Source organism: Excalfactoria chinensis, chromosome 9 (genome assembly GCF_039878825.1).
Source record: "Excalfactoria chinensis isolate bCotChi1 chromosome 9, bCotChi1.hap2, whole genome shotgun sequence".
NCBI lineage: Eukaryota > Metazoa > Chordata > Aves > Galliformes > Phasianidae > Excalfactoria > Excalfactoria chinensis.
The window spans coordinates 1,023,372-1,042,057 of record NC_092833.1 but is presented as its reverse complement, the minus strand read 5'-3'; the positions used below and the strand labels follow the sequence as shown (position 1 = coordinate 1,042,057).

The 18,686-nt window shown below is 45.1% G+C and overlaps 1 protein-coding gene across 2 annotated transcripts; it reads left to right on the top strand.

Annotated features, from left to right (window-relative positions):
- The first annotated feature begins 4,088 nt into the window (after positions 1-4,088).
- Positions 4,089-17,919, top strand: CLDN18 (claudin 18). Of its 2 annotated transcripts, XM_072344645.1 has the most exons (6): positions 4,089-4,238; positions 4,340-4,616; positions 15,456-15,620; positions 15,869-15,974; positions 16,282-16,392; positions 17,062-17,919. In XM_072344645.1, the coding sequence occupies exons 2-6, from the start codon at positions 4,397-4,399 to the stop codon at positions 17,237-17,239; spliced, it is 780 nt and encodes a 259-aa protein (XP_072200746.1). In that variant the 5' UTR covers positions 4,089-4,238; positions 4,340-4,396; the 3' UTR covers positions 17,240-17,919. The 2 variants fall into 2 exon arrangements, with proteins under 2 accessions (XP_072200746.1, XP_072200745.1); XM_072344644.1 differs by lacking the exons at positions 4,089-4,238; positions 4,340-4,616 and adding an exon at positions 11,101-11,320.
- Positions 17,920-18,686: the final 767 nt, after the last annotated feature.

Genomic DNA, 18,686 nt, shown 5'->3' with positions numbered 1-18,686 from the left:
TCAAACTGAAACTCAAACCAAAACTCAAACCCAAACCCAGGCTCTTCCCAAATAATAGCCATATTATTACGCTCATAGCACAATGGCTCACCTAAGTTTTACTTGACTATAACTTGTTTCATAGAAGCATCCGAGGCCCATACCTCTTTCCCAGTTATTTTTTTGACCTCCTGCAGGTACTGCAAGTGGTGTCTCTGGCAGTTAATCTCGTTTGCCATGTAGTTCAGCAGGGCCGGTAAGGAGGGATGCATACAAAAGCATTATTAGCATCTTATTTGGCTCTTAATGGGTAGAAACGATGCAAGATTCTTTTGGCACAGTGGTACTTTTTTTCCTCCAAAAAGAAGAAGAGGAAAAAGGACTTTAATTGAAGCCTGCAATGTTGTATAAATGGAAGATCTAAGTTTTAATTGAAAAATAATTATAACCACTTAATCATTTTAAATGAGGGCTGTAATTGCAGTCAGTTCATAATAGCCAAATACAGACACTTAGATTCCCGCAATAAAGCAGGGATGGTACAGCTTGATTTGCTAATAGCTCTTCCACTTCTCTCCTCTTTTGTCTCAAAGATTAATTCAGGCAAGGGCTATTAGTGCCGTTAATTGGTTCTGCAATTTAGACCTTGTGCTTGTGAATGAGTGACTGATGCAGACCTATCAGCCAATAATGTGAACACTTTGTCAATGTGTTTCTCATTGTCCGGCTGAACATCGCTCCCCAGCAGCTCCTCTGCCACCCAGCCCCAGCTCCCCAGGGGGATCAAGAAGAGAGAGTCTCCTACGGGGTGAGGGATTCACTTAGCTTTAGATAGGTCACTGAGATGTCTTTGAAGTTACGGCCGACTTATGAATAAAATAATTAAGCAGACAAGGCGTCCTCCTTGGCGGGGACGAATCCTGTATTCAGGAGAAATCTTGACTGCCGTGCTGGAGGAAGGAGATTCAATGGGACTGTGAAGTTGAAAGATGGAGAGTGGATGCTGGTGGAGGGAGAGGGCCATTGGCTTTGGGTACGATCCAGGATTCTCCTTCCTTGGGGCAATAGTGATGGCTGAAGCCAAAATAACTCGGCTCACAGGCAGAAGAGCAAACTCTGCTCTGAAATGGGTGTTATTTTTCACCTGTGCAATGAGGTTGGTGAGGACAGTGGGCACAGCTGGACTTAGGCTAACTGGAGAGGCAGCAGTCCCAGCTTGGAAGAACACCTTCAAAAGTCTTTGAGCTCAGTGTATCCATTCTATGGGAGACATCAAACTGAAAAGAGAATGCAACACTTAGCCTGTACCAGAATTAGCTGCAAGTTCAGGCCCAGAACAATTTTAATTGTGGGCCACTTTCTGGTAACCCCCCCAAGTTCTCCAGTGTGCAGGACCATTGGGTTCAGTCAGAGATGTAAGGTGTGTGTGTGTGGGGGGGGAAATCAAACTGCCACTTAATTTTGGTGGTGCAGAACAAGCTCATGAATATTCCCAGGCACATCTTTGTGCTTTCATATCTTTTTGTAGCATCAAAATACATTTAGAAGTGGTGTGCTTCTGTGGAGTTCAGCTCCAGAGCACTTCTTTTTATCTGGAGAGGAGATGCTGGGAGATCTTTGACCTTATGGAGATATATATATATACATACATATATATATATGTATATATATTTTAATCTCTTGTAGTTTTTCATAGTGGAGGTGACAACTGTTTTGAAGTGGTTTAGGCTGTCATCCTTCTGTTTTTTTAGAGAGAGGAAAAACTTGTTGGTTTTACAGCTGAGATCTGAACAGACCCAGGGAAAAGACTGGGGCAAGCTTGTTTTTTCTGTCTCGGCTGTTAAAAGAAGCAAGAAAAAAAGAAGTGGAGAAAATCCACCCTTCATCCTTCCTTTTGTTTGTCTACTGGTATTTTGATTCTGCTCTCTTAAAGTGATGAAAAGTGCTTGTCTTTCACACCAAGCCTCCTCCTCCCTCTGTTGGCTGAAAAATGGCTCAGTACTCACTAGGGTTTGGGGTAAAAGAATGCCTTCTAGAAATAGGCTTTTATGGGAAACTCAAGCAGGGCATGATGTGCTTGATTTCAGTGCTGGGAACTCAAGGAGGAAGGGCTCAGATGAGAGGTGCTGGGAAAGGTGGGCAGGGATGGGGGTACAGCAGCATCAAGAGCCCAGAATGGTGGTGGATTCTGCTGGATGATCTGGGAGAGGGTTGTGGATGGCACTTCATAGCAAGAAACAGCCGTTAAAGGTCCTGGTGAGCTTTGAGCAGGAAAATAAGTGGTACTCTCGCATCAAATCAGTAGGCTTAAGTTGGCTGAAGGAGTTCAGTCCTTCACTATTCTCATGGTGAAATAGATTTAATCACGGTCAGTAGATAAAACTGTCCTTCTGGTTGCAGTGTTGTTGATTCTGTTTGTGAATGGTACTACCCATACACCTGCAGCTGCCATAAAGTGGCAGAGGCACTGAAACAGATGGAAGGATGGCTTAGTTAAGATCTACCCCTCTGCCTGCATGCAGTTTTTCTTTGAGTACACATTCCCCAGCCTCACAGGTAGGTCAGATGCAAGGCGAATCTAGCTTTTATCCAATTTATTCAAAGCAATCTCCATCTGCCATGGGCCTTTCCTGTCTCCAGGCAATGTGGCTGTGGCAAACACAGTGAGTGTATTTGCGCTCCGTTTTTAGGTTCTATATTTGGCTATGTGATACCAGGAAAGCTTTCTGTGATTAACTCTGTTGACTGATACCAAGAGTAACAAGAGCCATGACACGCAGCCGTTGAGGTGTGTCACCAGGGCTGGGTATCGCCATGTCCAAGAAGGGTCATGGAAAGGCAATTTTGAAAATGAATGCTATTCATCAATACTGTTCTGAAAACAAGGAAAGAAGGGCCAGAAAATGTTAAAACCAGTGGACTGCTGGTTAGACGCACAGAGTCATCTTCTCCCTCTCTGTCGTCCAGTTTGGAGTACTGCTTTTCATGAGCAGTGTGGAAGAAAATTCAGTACTGAGGATAAAAGTGATGTTTGAAACTGTGAGATGAATTATTCCAGGCAACATCTACTTTGTGGATGCTCTCTAAAGGCAGGACAGATCTTTATGGGAAGTAATGTTGTGATGCTGTGGGTGTGGGAATGGACTGGATGGCATTTCAAAGTCCCTTTTTGCTTTGCTTCTTATGAAGGACCCTACCTGGACCTGCAGGTGCCTTGTGCGAGCCTAGCACTGCCAAGGCAGGGCTTGTCCATCCTTTCCTTTGCTGAGAGAGGCTCTCCTGAAACATCCCCAGCTTGCAGGTCAGTGCCCATGGTAAGGCTAGGAAGGGAATAACAAAGGATACAGCAAAAGGGTCAAAACAAAATAAAACAGGTATCTAGGACAGATCTTCAAGATGCTCTTGCCTTAAAGTAATACCTAGTGCTTTATCCTGATTCTTCATCCATCTAAACATGTCCAAATTCAGATTTGTATAAGAGGGAGAAAGCACTGAAAAATGAGGATATGCCTTTGGTTCTATCTTTTTGTTCCTTTAGGCTGGTTGCCAGGCATGGTCAAGCAGTAGAGTGAACCCTTCCTGTTCTTCTCACAGCAGAGTGCAGGTTCATGCCATTCACTCTTTGCTAACTGCTGCTTTCCCCAGGACCCAGCCTGACCTCACCACTCACTGAGCTCCATCTTAACATCTGCCCTTTGTGATACAGTACTCTCTTTTTGCTTAAAACTTTTGGTCAGAGCAGGTGGTGGTAGCCTGGCCCATGGCCATGCTGGGCAATGCAATATGGGGTACAGGTCCCTGGGAGCAAGTCTGATTTGTGTGGTGAGGTGGCACACCTCCAGCCATGCTGAGCCTGGTCCTGGCCTCAGTGCTCCACAGCTGCATGGAGCTCAGTTGTGAGCTTTGTCCTATGTATATTTACAAACATCCCCCAGGTGAAGGCATGCTAATAAATGCCTCCCCACTTGGTTTGAAAGCTTCATCCCTGCCAGAAAAGGATTGGACTCTCTGTAATTCATATCTTTGGCATCTAACTAAAGCATCTCTGTGCTTGGCCTTTGGGGGCATGCTGGCGTTTCTGCTGAAGGCTCCCTTGGCTGTTTCAAAGGGACCTGCTGGTCCTCATCTGCCCATGCTGTCTGCATCTCTGCTTCGATGGAGAAGGTAAACAGAGAGCGAGGCTTTCACACCGTGTGCAACCAGCAGCCCTTGGTACCGGGTGAGGGAAGTTATCTCACCGAAACAGATAAAGGGAAAGGGTAGGTTTGTATGGCACAGGCCAGGCCTCTCCCGACTCCCGTCCATGACGTAGGCTGTGCCTCCAGCTAAAAGTCCTTTCTGCCCTGGCTGCCTGCCCCAGAGCTAGCTTGTGGAGGCTTGCGCGCACTGAGGACCTGCCTAGTGAGCAACCGGCACCATGTCCGTCACCATATGCCAGTCCATGGGCTTCGTGGTATCAGCCTTAGGAATAGGAGGAATCATTGCATCAACATGCATGGATCAGTGGAGTACTCAGGACCTGTACAACAACCCGGTGACAGCGGTGTTCAACTACCAGGGCCTGTGGCGCACATGTGTCCGTGAGAGCTCCGGATTCACCGAGTGCCGTGGTTACTTCACCATCCTGGGGCTGCCAGGTAGGACTTGTTTGTTCAGAGAGCATCTGCCTCATATCGTGGTTGCCTGGTGCTGTGGATGAGTGATGGTGATGGGTGATAATCAGAGTACAGAGGGGATCCCAGGTTTTAGCCTAAAGGGACTTGGGTCAATGGCTCTGTTTGGAAGACAGGTCCCTTGGAGGCACCTCAACACCCATGGCCAGGCTGGGTTTCAGGAAGGCTTGTTACAGCACACTGCACTTTAGGTGTTGAGGCAGTGCACCGGGGCTGACTTGGATAGCACTCGCATCCAGTTGTACAGTGCACATGGCTTCCCACCAGAAACACAAATGTTCTTGGGGTTAGAGAATGCCCTTTTCAAAGAGCTGTATCACAATTTAACTCGCTCTGTATGGGCTAACAACACCAGGATGGATTTCTCACTAATTCTTCTTTGGTTACAGTTTTTCCTCCCATGGGTACGACTCTCATCCCAGTTGTGCCCAGAGATTCCAGGGCCAAGAGCAATTAGGTTATGGTATTGTCAGTATTTCCTTCTCACCTTAATGTATCAAGGAAAGGGGCACTTGGGTTGTTCTACCCACCTGCTATCTGTGTTTTGACATAATAAGAATGAAGGGAGGAAGCCAATTATATCAGCAGATACTGCAGAAGATCTGCAAAATAGTATTTATTTCCAAAATAGGAACAAGCACTATGTGCAAAAATGGCTTTGTTCACAGGCATTCTATCTGTGCAAATTTAACCAGTATAACCCAGTGTGGTTTAGTTTCGAGATACCAGCATGAGGTGTGCTTCATATATGGGATTATTATCACATAATCCTTCTCTGGATTCTTGTTCCTAGCCAATTCCTGCCTGTTATCACCTGCATGGATGCTCAGCACCTTAAGGAGCCAAGGGCTCTGCCTGCTCCCAAATCCTTTCCTAAATGTTGGGATTCTCATTGAACTGTTTGTCTATAGGGTCCACAGAGCTACTGGGTGAATCACCACATGAAATTTGCTGGGTTTATTGTAGTCACTAATGAGAAGGAATTTTAAAAGCCTGGTGAATAAAGCACAACTTTCAAGTATAATGGTGGGTGAGATCCTGAAGTTGCAGTACAAACCCTCAGTGCTGCTGGGGGATTCTTGCTTACCCCTCCTGGTGTGTAGCTGTGTAAACATTTAAGCTTTTGTCCCAGTGAACCAGTTTCTGCAGCGCTGCCCTACAAAGTTAGGTGGGTTTTTTTCTTCCTTCTTAATGAGCAAGGCTAGCTCTTTTTTTCTGAAGCCACTCCGTTCTCTCCCCCCCCTTTCCCTTCCTGTTATATATCACCTGACACCACCAGTCTCTGGAGAAGCTGGTGCAAAAATAAGCTTCACATCGCTGGGCTCCATCCCCTGTGTTCGTCTGATCCTATGGGCATCTCGTCCCTCTCACCACCAGCAAAGGGCAGCTGTATCTAAGCCAGAGGGCAGCAAAAAATGACACTAAAGATAAAATTTGCTAAGAAATTATTGAAGAGGATCATCAAGGTGCTTATTTTAACCGTGCTGTACCTCGATCTCCATTAAATGGCCCTTGCTAACCTCACCGTAGTTAATGGTTTGTCAGCATTTCCATTATAAACCCCTATTTATTATTCTGACAATGGCAATTTATATTAGGAACAATAGTGCTGGAGTGAATAAAAATAATAGGACTCCAGCAAAGCAATGAGGTGACCTGAGTATGTCGATGAAGTTTTGATTTCCAAAGACTTCTTTTTTTCAATCCCTCCCTCCCATAGCAAAGATTAAACTTGCCTTGCCCGTCATCTATCTTCAGTTTAGCTGGGAATTTTAATTTCAAATAGATTGAGGAAAAATCAAGATAATAGATGAAAATGAGAAATAACGCGAGTACTTTATGTCTCTTCACCTTTGCTGCTTGGCTATTAGCAGTCAGTCTCTGGTGAAATATGTCGTTTGAGATCTAAGCCTGTTTGTTCTGATTTTGCTTTCTCTTATTATTTTTGCTGCTTGCTTTGGTATGTGGGCAGTCCTTACTGTGATTGTCTGGAGGACATGATCTGAATTTGAACATAAAGTAATAGGAAAATAGTAGTAGCTGAGCGCTCATGAAGCTGATTATTTCACCTATTGCAGAAGTCACACTTTCTGCTTAAAGAAGAGTTTTTCAGTTGCTAACAAGTTTATCAACCAACATTGATCTGGTCAGTGATCTTCCTCTTGTCTTTCCCAGTCTCTTTTTTCTAGACCTGTTCAGCTAGAGCTGTTTGGCCATCTCTGAAAAGGGTGGTTTGTTCTTGAGGCAAAGCCCCTTCTGACCTCCCGGGATGGCTGGGATAGTTCTTGACACTGGAACAAATATTCAGGTTTCCCAAAAGCAAACTTAGAGTCTGAGAGCACCCCATTAAATTTCTCCAGCTGGTAACTTTTTGTGACTATGCATGTTTTCATGTCTGGATTTCTGCATCCTTTCGAAGTTTATTTGGACTCGTTATAACCTCTATTCTATCAGTAGGCTTTTTGTGTCTTGGATTTGTTTCCTATTAACAACATTCTGATAAGGTTTTCTTTTTTATATGCACAACCAACACACATTTTGTGGCATCGCCCTTGCGAAAGCCTTGCTCTATTTTTCTGGGGAGATTGGGCAGCCCACTGACCAAGGAAACAGCAGCTCCTCTACCTGGAATTGCTTTCTGGTGGACATTGCTTTAAATAAGGACTGCTAATTGCTGTGTCACAGTCCTCCACTGGCAATGGCCATGGCAGAGTCCCTCCAAAGCTCTGCTTGCCAATTTATACCCTTTAGTCCAGTTGGTTCATCTCCACTTATTTCAATATCTGCCAGCAGCCATCATAACCAGCTTCACATACAGCGTTTAGGAAGGCCAGTCAGCCCTTCTACCATAGACAGGTGGGCCACGTACCTTTGAAGACTGTGGTCATCAGAAAAAATGGCAGGGCTAAAAGAAAAGGGTGGGTTGGCTTTGTTTCTTTCTGAACAAGCTGGAACTGACCGGCAGGGTGTGAGCTATATTTGCAAATTTTAAAGTAAACATGAGCTGTAGGTGATTTTTAGGGGAGAGGCAGTGATAACATTCAGGAGTCGCAATGGGCCCAGTGAACACTTTTGAGATAATCCAGGGCTGACGCCTGGGTAGATAAAGCAAGAATGAGCTGAAGGGGGGAGTGGTCAAAAAGTCGCCTTCCTTTTCCTAGTTTGGTATCCCTCTGTGAAAGTCCCCATGTTCTAAGTGGGGAAAAAACCACATTCTCTATTTCTTGATGGGAATCTCGGTCCTTGCAAGAGAAGTCTCTCCATCATGTCCCTCCCTCATCATCACCACATGGCACGGCCAGCCCTCTGACCCAAGCATTAAGCCAACTTACTGGAAACTGAAAAATAGCTCATAAATACTCTTAGAAATATGGCCTCAATTTTGGACAGTGCTCTGTGGAGTCAGGAGTTGGACCCCATGATCCTTGTGAGTCCCTTCCAAATTAGGATATTCTGTGCTTCCATGATTCTAGCAGGTCCATGCTCCGAGTCTTTCACCTTTCAACCACTCACCATAGACATCTATCAAGGATGGCTGGAGGTGTGTTTCAGGTTGTGGTAAAGATGCTGAGATGCTTTACAGCTTCCTGCCACCTAACCATTCCTCAGGCTGTGCACTGAGCCAACAGTTCAGATAAAACCACCAGGTTATAGAATCACAGAATGGCTTAGGTTTGAAGGAAACTTAAAGCCCATCAGGTTCCAACCCCTGCCGTGGGCTGGTTGCCTCTTACCAGGTCAGGATGCCTGGTGAGCACCTCTGGGGATGGGGCAACCATAACTTTTCTGAGCAGTTTGTTCCTCTTCTCACCTGTCATTGGACCGGGTGCTGGGAAAATGGCACCATGAGTTTCTTGCAAAGGGAATTTTTCCTTGTCATCAGTGGCTCAGAAACAAGCATGTTGCATTTGGAGAAAAAGAGACAGGAAAACAAGTCTGTAGCTTTTGTTTTTGGTCTAGAATATTCTATGAACAGCCACTGAGGAAGTTATTTGTCAGATTGTTGTGTCTTCAGTGTTAAGGAGCACAGTGCTAATCAGAGCATGAGAAATGGCGAGCCGCTAACTGCGCTGGCTGGATAACAACTTAGGCAATACTCTTAGCAATGAGCAAATAGAAACCTCTCCAAAAAGCACAAATCCTTCCAACACAGCAGTGTCTGGAGTGTTGAGCATGACTGGGCATTCATTTGCTACTCAGCTCAAGGCTGCAGCACGACCCTTGTTACTGAAGACACTTGCTCAGCTCTGTTTTCTGCGAACATGCAAGAAGCTGAGAAAAAATGCATAATCCTGCTCTGGTTAGAACTCTTCAGAGCCATGATTCAATTTGGGCCCTCAAAATCAGAGGCAGATGGGTTCATCCAGGTGTTTTTACACAACTGGAAACTATTGGGGATAGTTCTGTAGTGCTTGTCTGTTCCAATACAGTTTTGAAGCCCCTGAGTGATGTTGATGAGAAATAGCACTCTTCCATCTGCTGGAGAAAACTGCATCCCTAAAGAAAGGTTAGTGAGCCAGCACTGCCTGGTAGCAGACCATGAGGTCAGGGCACAAATAAGGATGATGTGATGGATTGTATGGAGTGGGAGATGGGGCTTGGGGATGTTGGTGGAGAGAAGGAGAGAATTTTCTTGTTGGCTCAGATTTCCACTCCAGATGCACACAGCTGAAACCAGCAGAAAGGATCAGAGGAAGGAGTGGTTGCTCCCCTCCCAGCAAAGCAAACATAGGAGTATGGTGTGCAGGAAGGCCGCTCCACCAAGGGACTGGAGCTTTCCTTGGGAAAAATATCTGGAGAATATTATTGGTCCTTTGCATTTCCCCCACTTTTTTTTTTTTTTTCCACCCCATCCAAAGGTTATCTTTAGCTGTTACAAACCATTTGGGCCTTTTCTTTTTTTCTGCAGCCCTAAAAGCTGTTGTATACAAATGCTGTAGGACGGCAACAATCTTGAGGGCAGGAGTTACACCCAAGAGGCATGTTAGTCCTTGGGATATGGTTTGAAGCATGGAAGAAGAGCAATGAGGTGGAAAGATTAAGGCATGTTCTGGGTTGTGAAGGAGAAGAGAAACCCTTCAGACCTGCTTGGGAGCAGAGGGATTGGGTTCACAGCCCCTTTTTAGGTTGATGCTCAGGTATAGGGACAGCAGGATGAAAGGGTATCTTCCTGTCCCCACCTGCTACAAGCTGGGATGGAGAGTTGGCTGCACTGCTTGTTTTAGCCCTCATCGTCCTTCTGGCTTCCAGCTGCTCCCAGCCCGGATTATTCGTAATGAGTTAATCCATACAAGGTGTGCTTTTGAGTGTACCTACTCATTTGTTGAGTAAGAGCAGCTCCTACCATCCCTGATTCTTGAGTGCTCACTTCTATGTTTTTTTGTTCATGCTATCATTTTTGCTGGTAACTTCTGACCTTTAGGTGTGATGGAGGTAGCTCTTCCCCTGTTATAAATGTGCCAGATTCAGTAGAAATGACTAAATTCAAATAAAATTTCTGGAAGAAATGGCATCTTTGTACCTCGCTGCATTCCACTGATAGTGGAGTAATACATCTCCATTACAGTGGATGGAAAGATAATCATTTCCTAATTCTCCTATCCCCTGCCCCATTTTCCAGGACTGCTGCTCCAGCTAATGCAGGCAAGCACCTATAAGAACACACTTTCCCTTTGTTCTTCCTTCTTCTCTTCCTTGTATGGGTTTTATCAGGGTGAGTGATAGGTGTTGAGGACGTGGATGAGAGGAGACGAATGGGAGTTTTGCTGGGTCTCTTGGGGTTCTTGCCTGCGTGTCATGGGGTGCCATTTGAGGTGACCTCAGCGATGCTTGTGGAGGCTGCAATGAGTGATGATGTCTCTGTCCCCTGGTTCAAGCTGGTAAACCCAAGTCCTCTGACTGAACTCACTGCCAGTGTCCCTATCTACCACTGTGTGTGAATGGCAAGCCGTAGAGCAGTTCCTATCTCAGACCAACAGCAAATTTACCACTTCATTGCCAAAGCAGAGAGCCAAGAAGGAGGCAGCCAGGGCTATAGGTACTGAGCTCTCCCAGCAGTACTCCCATTCCCTCTGTCCCTCTCAGTGTGCTCACACTACTCCAGGCATGCAGCAGGAGCCCGAGTGGCAGTGGAGGGCTGTGGTGGGATACAGCTCATGCTCCAAGTGGTTTTCCCAGCACTTGACCAAATGTGGCCACTTAGCCAGGGAAGGACAAGCACTTCTAAAGGACAAAGGCTCCTATCTCAGGCCCTGCCAGCACAAACCGACTCGGTGAGAGTGAAACTGGTCTATCTTGCAAAAACACTTTGAGCAAACACACCGCTCAATGGAAAGCATCTGATAAGGGCTGCTGCACTTCTGGCGGTGTGGGCAGGAAGACTTCGGTGCTTCTATTAGGTCTTTGGCTTTGCTGGGGCTGTCTCACTCCTCTCACCGGGGGAGACGCCATGTCCACGACCCTCTGCCAAGTGATGGGGTTCCTTGTCTCGTCACTGGGTGTTGTGGGGTGCATCATGTCCACTGCCATGGATATGTGGAGCACGCAGGACTTGTACGACAACCCGGTGACGGCCGTCTTCCAGTATCAGGGACTGTGGAGGAGCTGCGTGCGGCAGAGCTCTGGCTTTACAGAATGCCGGCCGTATTTCACCATTCTTGGGCTGCCAGGTAGGGCAAAAATGCATCAGGTTGAACCCAGGAGTCGTTCTGCACCCAAAGCCAGGAACAGCTATCTTAAAGCACTTTGCAAGGAGTAAAATTTCTGGGCTATTCAGTGTTTGAGTATAAAAACGTGTGAGTATTTGCTACTGAAATAATAGCTTTGCTCGGTGCAGATTACAGCTTGGAGCGTATGTAGGTGGATGAGTGCCATGGGGTTCTGCTCTGTTACTGATGTGAAGATACTTAGGCCTGTGGATATTCTATCCCTTTGAATTGAAGCAGAAGGAAAGCAGCTGTGTGCAGTTCTTGTGTTGTTATCGGAATACTGAAAACTAACTGAAATATTTTTTTTGTAACAAAATCACAGAAGAAATCTGCCTCTGGGCAGAGTAGGAAAAGCAAGGAGCAGGGAGGTGTGTTGAGATTTTACACTGAGTTTTATAGTGGTTGCAGTAGTAGGTTGTAGAAGGTTACTGCTTTCTATGTTGCATGCTATTTCCTCAGTGTCATGTAAAAAAAGAGCTGTTTTCCCTTCCCACTGCCTATGAGGGTATCCTGAGCTGGTTGTGTGCCATGGCAGCAGCCAGCTTGGCTTGCCATGCCTCCCCATGACCTACTGCACCTGTACTCGGTCAGTGAGCAATGAAAGCAGATCTGAGAATGGTTTTCACTCAGTGCAGACAAGCACCATTATATGTAGGCCCTTTGCACCTACTGAGTGGTGTAGAAGAAAACAATGCAGGATCTGAGCCCATTATCCCCATGGCTGCCCTGCTCAAACGCTTTGTTGAAGACAGGGCACTGGAGACAGCTGTCCATATTCTAGGCTTTTTTCTCCTTCCCTCCCTTTCCCCTTTCCTTTCCTTTCCTTTCCTTTCCTTTCCTTTCCTTTCCTTTCCTTTCCTTTCCTTTCCTTTCCATTGCAATAAGGAAATGTGCATGATGGTCACAGGCATTTTCTATTGTACCATAGAGCTATCTCTTATTATCTTTCTGGGTCTATTTAGTTGATGAGAACCTTAAAACATAAATAAAGAAAGGCTCATGTTTAATTTATTTAACTTAAAAGTCTCATTTTTTTCCCCTGTGTTTCAATATTTCATTGATTATAACCAATCATAAACTTACTTTTCTGCCTTTGTATTCTGCATTAGTGATTGGTGATGTTAATTTAATTGACCTTAAGGTGCTTTTCAACTCTCCTACTCACAGCAACCTTGGGAGAAAAGACAGCTCTCCATTTCCCCTTAGAAGTGAAAAACATGTATTCCAAATTGCACGTTTACTTCAGTCTTGAGTTGGTACTGTTTTCTATGCACACTTCCTCTTTGTGTGAAAATTGAGTGTGCAAAAATGTGCAACCATATTTGTCCAGGTATCACACACAGTTGTATCTCATGCAAAATATGTATGTAAAGAAGTGCAGGTCATTTCCATGCTTGACTAACTATGGGGCAGTATATTAACTCATTCTCCTGGTGCATTTTTTTCCCTTAGTCTCTTATTTTGTTTGCCTGAACCCTTCCACTCCTTCCTTCTATCGGAGGTCACTGCCCTTTGAAAGCAGCTCTGCTTGGAGGACTTCTGATGGCTGCCAGAATCCACTTGAAATTATTGTACACTCATTATGAAAGGCCCTCACTTTAGTCCCATGATCCAGGTGAAGGGGTTTTAATGTCACAGTAGGGCTGGCCTCTTTTCCTTCGCATTCCTTCAACAGAGAGGATGTACACATCAGCCTTGTGGCACTGACATCTTACATTGAGGAGACACTGCCAATTACTTTGCACTGTGCTGTGCCCCTGCTGTGTCCCACCCTATTTGCTTTTCACAGCTGCAGGTTGCCCATTTTCAATTGCAGTCCATCACACCTGGTCACTGGTGCTCTAGAAGAAGTCCTGTCTCTGCAGGTGGTTCTTGACCTGCCCATTCTGTCCTTCCAGGTGCTCTCAAGGCACTGGAAACATCTCTACTGGGAGCCCACTGTATCTGTGAGATCCTGGCTTAAGATCACCTCTTCTTTAAGGGTTCAGACTGCTGTAGTGATGGTAGATAGAGACCATACGTTCTGTTAGGAACAGCCCAGGAACATAAGACTGTCTTAGGGACAGATCCTGAGGGCTACAAGGACCTTCCATCAGGATCCATTGCATCTACTCTGCCTTATCAGCCTCTACTGCCCGACCTGAAACCAAAGCAATTGGAAAGAACTTTAAGTGACTGTAAAGACAAATGAGTATTGTGATTTTCTTCTCTTTACAGCTTTCTGTTCTGCATCAGGTGCTGCACGAACACCTTTTGAGGGCTGATAAGGCATATCCGCCAGCTTCTTGTTCTCCAATGAATAATAACTAGTGAGCTCGCACCTGGGGGCTGATGAATGGGAGATTGAAAACCCCAGGCTCGTTAGCACTCGTTATCAGCTGATAAGGGCAAATTGAGTCATAAGAGCAGCAGCCCCAGTGGGACTGCTAGATGGGAAAAAGTAATGTAGTTCCAGTTAGTGTCTGGCTCTCCATTCATTTTGGCACTAGCATGGAGGTACTGCAGCACCTGCTGCGCCATACATTTCCCTTCTCCATCCTTTTCTAAGGCCAATAGGTCTGCTCCCTGCTCTCCTGCACCAGCTCATCCTATTGCAGCTGGGGAACCTAAAATGGTACACCTGGGGTGATAGGCAGTGTTATCACACGTGCTGGGGTTGTGTTGCCTGCCCCTCTCCATCACTCATAAGCTTTCATCATCTTTCCTGAGTGGGAGTGGGTATGTGCATGTGCAGGGACTAACAAAGCTGAACCTGGGGCCATGAGAGCTTGTTGGAAGAAAAAAAAGAGGCTGCAAAGTATTCTGCCCAAGTCACAACAGCCCTTGAATTAGTTTCGACAGCACTCTTCCCAGTGCTCTGCCTGCACTGCCGCCTTTCTGTCTCTGCCAGGCTGGGGAGTGCTGAATTACAGGCAAGGTGAGGTATGTGCCACCTGTCCTGCCTGTTCTTTTTCCTTCACCTCTTCATTTTAAAACGTTCATGTTTCCCTTTGTTTTTCTCTTTTCTTTTCTACTTGAGCCAGGAGGAGGCCAGGGGATGTGGCCCTTGGTCTGGTGGTCAGCAGTGCTTGTAAGCACGACACATCAGCATCACAGTTACCAAGTAACGCCATTTGGATGCTTTGGTCACTGCCAAATCATTGCAGCTCTCTTGTGATCTCCATGTAGTGTTTTTCAGGGTTATTTTTCGTTTATTTATTTATTTATTGCCTCTTGTGCCATCTATTTTACTGCCAAGGAGGAAAACTCAGAACTCTACTTCACAGGGTGATTGGGAATACTGTGGCTAGCTGGGTGGAGCTGCCTGAGCTCATTGCTGCCTGGGGAAAACGTGCTTTCTCAGTCAGTTCAGTTACAAAACAATTCCTGCTTTTTAAAACGGGTCAACCGAGCAACAACACAGCAATACTGTGATATATGTTAGAGGTGTAGCAGAGATGCATTTAAATACAGGGATAGGTAAAACAAACAAATCCTTATGTATTAAAACAATAAGGTTTCTGTTCCACTTTGAAATGCAGGCAGAAACTTGTGACATTCCCAGCAATATGGTTTGAGGCTCCTTCAGTGTTGAAATAAAGGACCTGTTATAATCCTGCAACGTTAAATATCCATTCTCACACTGAGAATTAATAGGAATATCGGCATCTCGTTAGCAGGGTTCTGTTGTGATGGGACAGAGGGAATGGTTTCAAACTAAAAGAGGGGAGGTTTAGGTTGGACATGAAGATTTTTACAGTAAGGGCAGTGAAGCGTTGGCACAGATTGTCCAGATTAGTGGTGGATGCCCAAGTTCAGGCTTTTGGGGCTCTGAGCACCTGATGGAGCTGTAGGTGTCCCTGTTCATTGCAGGGGAGTTGGACCAGACGGCTCTTAAGGGTTCCTTCCAACTCTAATGATTCTATGATCTTAAGATAACTTAGGCCTGTTTTTCATGGTATGGTCTTTGCTTTCGACAAGTCAAGGTATATTAATTTTATTTTTTTTTTCCTTTACCATTTTTATTTTTATTTAAAAACAGTCTTTTAAAGCTTCCCAGTCTCCAATGAGTCTCACTTCACTTGTTCATTGTGTCTCTGGTTGATTTGTTTTGCAGCAATGTTTCAGGCTGTGAGGGCCCTTATGATTGTGGGTATCGTCCTGGGCATCCTTGGCCTCTTTGTGTGCATTTTTGCTATGAAGTGCATCCGAATTGGCACCATGGAGGATTCTGCAAAAGCCAATATGACTCTGACCTCAGGCATCATGTTTATTATTGCTGGTAAGTAAGTTCCATCTTCCTTACATGAAGAATAGTGTCTGAAATTGAGGACGGAGCAAGGCATCCTGCCCCTGTGATTACAGGCTTTTCTGCTGGTATGAGTTGGAATTTTGTTGTGTAAAGCTTTATTCTTATTTCTGGAATGTGAATGAATTGAAATTGATGCAGTAATGAAAACATGCTGTGGGTCTCAAAGAACCAAGGCTTGTTCTACATGGGTCTCAGAACACCTTTCTGTCCAATCCCAGGTCTGTGTGCCATCACTGGAGTGTCTGTGTTTGCCAACATGCTGGTCACAAACTTCTGGATGTCCACAACCAACATGTACCAGGGAATGCAGAATGTCCAGAATAGGTAGGTGATCAGGATGAGACAAAGGAAAAACAAACACTGGGTGTTTATTGGTCTGGTCCTAGGACATGGAAGATTCAATGAGCCTTTGAGCTCCACATAATAATTTGTCCAAGAAAATTGACTGGGATGTCTGTGTTTATGCAGCTCCAGAAGGAATTGGGGATCCCATGAAGGACCATTCTACAGGTGGAGCTGAGTTCATGGGGTCTTCAGCAGGGCCAGAAGGGGAGAGAGAATAGTGTGTTTCAGAAGAAATAGCCTGGACTACTGTCAAAGCACTAATCAGGCATGTTGCTGTTTTTTGTAGGTACACCTTTGGCTCAGCCCTCTTTGTTGGCTGGGTGGCGGGTGGCCTGGCCTTCGTAGGAGGAATCATGATGTGTCTTGCTTGCAAAGGAATGGTTCCAGAAGAATCCCGGTAAGTCTGGCTGTGGTGGATACAGGAAGGTACTATGTGAAGCCTTGGATGCCAGGACAGCAGGTGCCTATCACATCAAAAGACAGATATAGGCATAATGCCCTCATTGCAAATGTTACTGTGATGATACACCTGCATGCCTTGTGTAATGGGTCACAATTAGTCATTCTTCTTCCTCAACTGCGTGACTTGAAAACAAATAGAGACTAGGAGAGATTGCCCTTAACATCCAATAAACTATTCTAATGCTTGTAATGTACTGGCCAAGTTGTCCCTACTAACTGCAGCTTTGATTGCAGATGGTGTAACAGATCACCATCAAGTGAAGATTACATCAGCTGAGCCATGATTTACTTCATATAGGGCTTTGGACACCTACACAGTTGGTTATTGCAAGGAAGTCATTCACTCAGATGAGGATTTCCTCAAGAAAGTATAAATTTATGAGAGCACATGAAAGAGCTTTACAGCATGTCATAGAATCATAGACTTGCAAGATTGGAAAGGACCTTACAAGATCATCCAGTCCAACCATCCATGGATGGTTGGCTCTGGGCACAAAGATACACCATGAAGTTGCCTGAAATCCATCAGCAAACGGGAACAGAAGGTGCAACACTGGGTAGTCACAGGGCCTCCAGGGCTAATGCCATCTTTCCTGTCTTTCAGTTACAAGGCGGTGTCCTACAACGCGTCAGGACGGAATATCTCCTACAGAACAGGACCATATAAAGCTGGTTCAGGGTATGAACCTGAAATGAAGACTAGAAAGGGTCCAGGGTATGAAGAAGCTCCTCGGAGCGAGGATGCAGGACGCTCGTACCCTTCAAAATACGACTATGTCTAGTAGACTTCCTAGGCTTGAGATTTGTTGTATTTTATAGAACGTTTTTCATTTTAGCCACAAAAAGTATACACAAATAAGGCAGTCTGTAAATAGGATTTTGTTTTCTATTGTTTTTTCCCTCCTCGAAAGCGGTACCCTAACCATGTTTCTTTTATTCTTCTGCCTGCTGGCATAACCACCATGAGGAGGCCTGAAACAAAAGCAGTGTCTTCTTCTGTTCTCAGAATACAACCATTTCCTCATGTTTTACATATAAACTCTGACCGTCAGGACCAGGATTCTGCCTTGCGCTGTCTACTAGTTCTTCTAATAGGTTTAAATTCTCATTAGCGATGACCCTGATAGAGTTTGTAGTCCAAACACAGCCACTTGGATGTCTGTGGCTGAAAAGTACATTATGAAATTGCATACAAAAAAAGCCTTAAGAAATCAAGAAGCCGAATCACACACATTATGAAAAGCAGAGATTACAATATGGAAGTCTTATTATTTTGTTGTATATTGTAAGAAAGCTCAGCTCTGTCCCTTTGGCTATGGCCAATACATACAGAACCAGCAGCCATGGCATTTTCCTCCCTGGCAGTGTTTCTAGTCAGACTCACCTTTATTTTGCTGGTGGTACTACACTGCTGATCTGCTGTGATATTTAATCTGATTTATGTTACTTAGACATTTGCTATTACCCGTGATACCAAAGTGTATTTATTTCTTCTGATCTCATTGGGGAATAGACATAATCCATTGTTATTCCTATGCTAGATATTTGATACAGTAGCTGAAAACCTCTGTGTGTGACCAGAGTTCCTGCAGATGTCATCATTAACAAAACCAGAAGAATTTCTCATTTAGAATTAATTAGAGTTACAATTGAGCAGGAATCCCGGGGAGCATTAGATGTGGAAATCTGCACTAACATCAGGACTTTCTTGTGTTAATTCTTCTCCAAATGATGTGAAGATTAAGTCCTTAGAGAGACACCGCCTCTTCTAGCCAACCTGCAAGAGAGGATGTTTATTGGAAGGGGTCAGAGGAAGAGACACCAGAGCTCTAGGAAAACATTTCGGAGCAAAGGGCACTGAGAGATAAGTTAGGGAAAAACAGGTGTCTGAAACCTTGACCCTTTTTGGTAGACTTCAGCAATGGGCTCTTGTTCTGCTTGTAACAATAGTAAGTTGCCATGAATTTGCTGGCAGGTTTGATTTGGCCAAACACTGATATTCCCTCAGGGTGTTCACATTCTGGAGGTATCACAGATAGGGCTGACACCAGAGTATGACCTCTGGTAGGTCTCCCTCTCCAGCTAGCATCTCCTGTGACTTGTGGCACAGCAGAGATGGGCTGTCCTGCTCAACACCATTACTCCCAGTGCACAGAGCACAGTCCATGCCCATCAGCTCTCCATCATTGCATGGAGTCATCTCCAGCATAGGTCCAGAAGAAGAGAGGA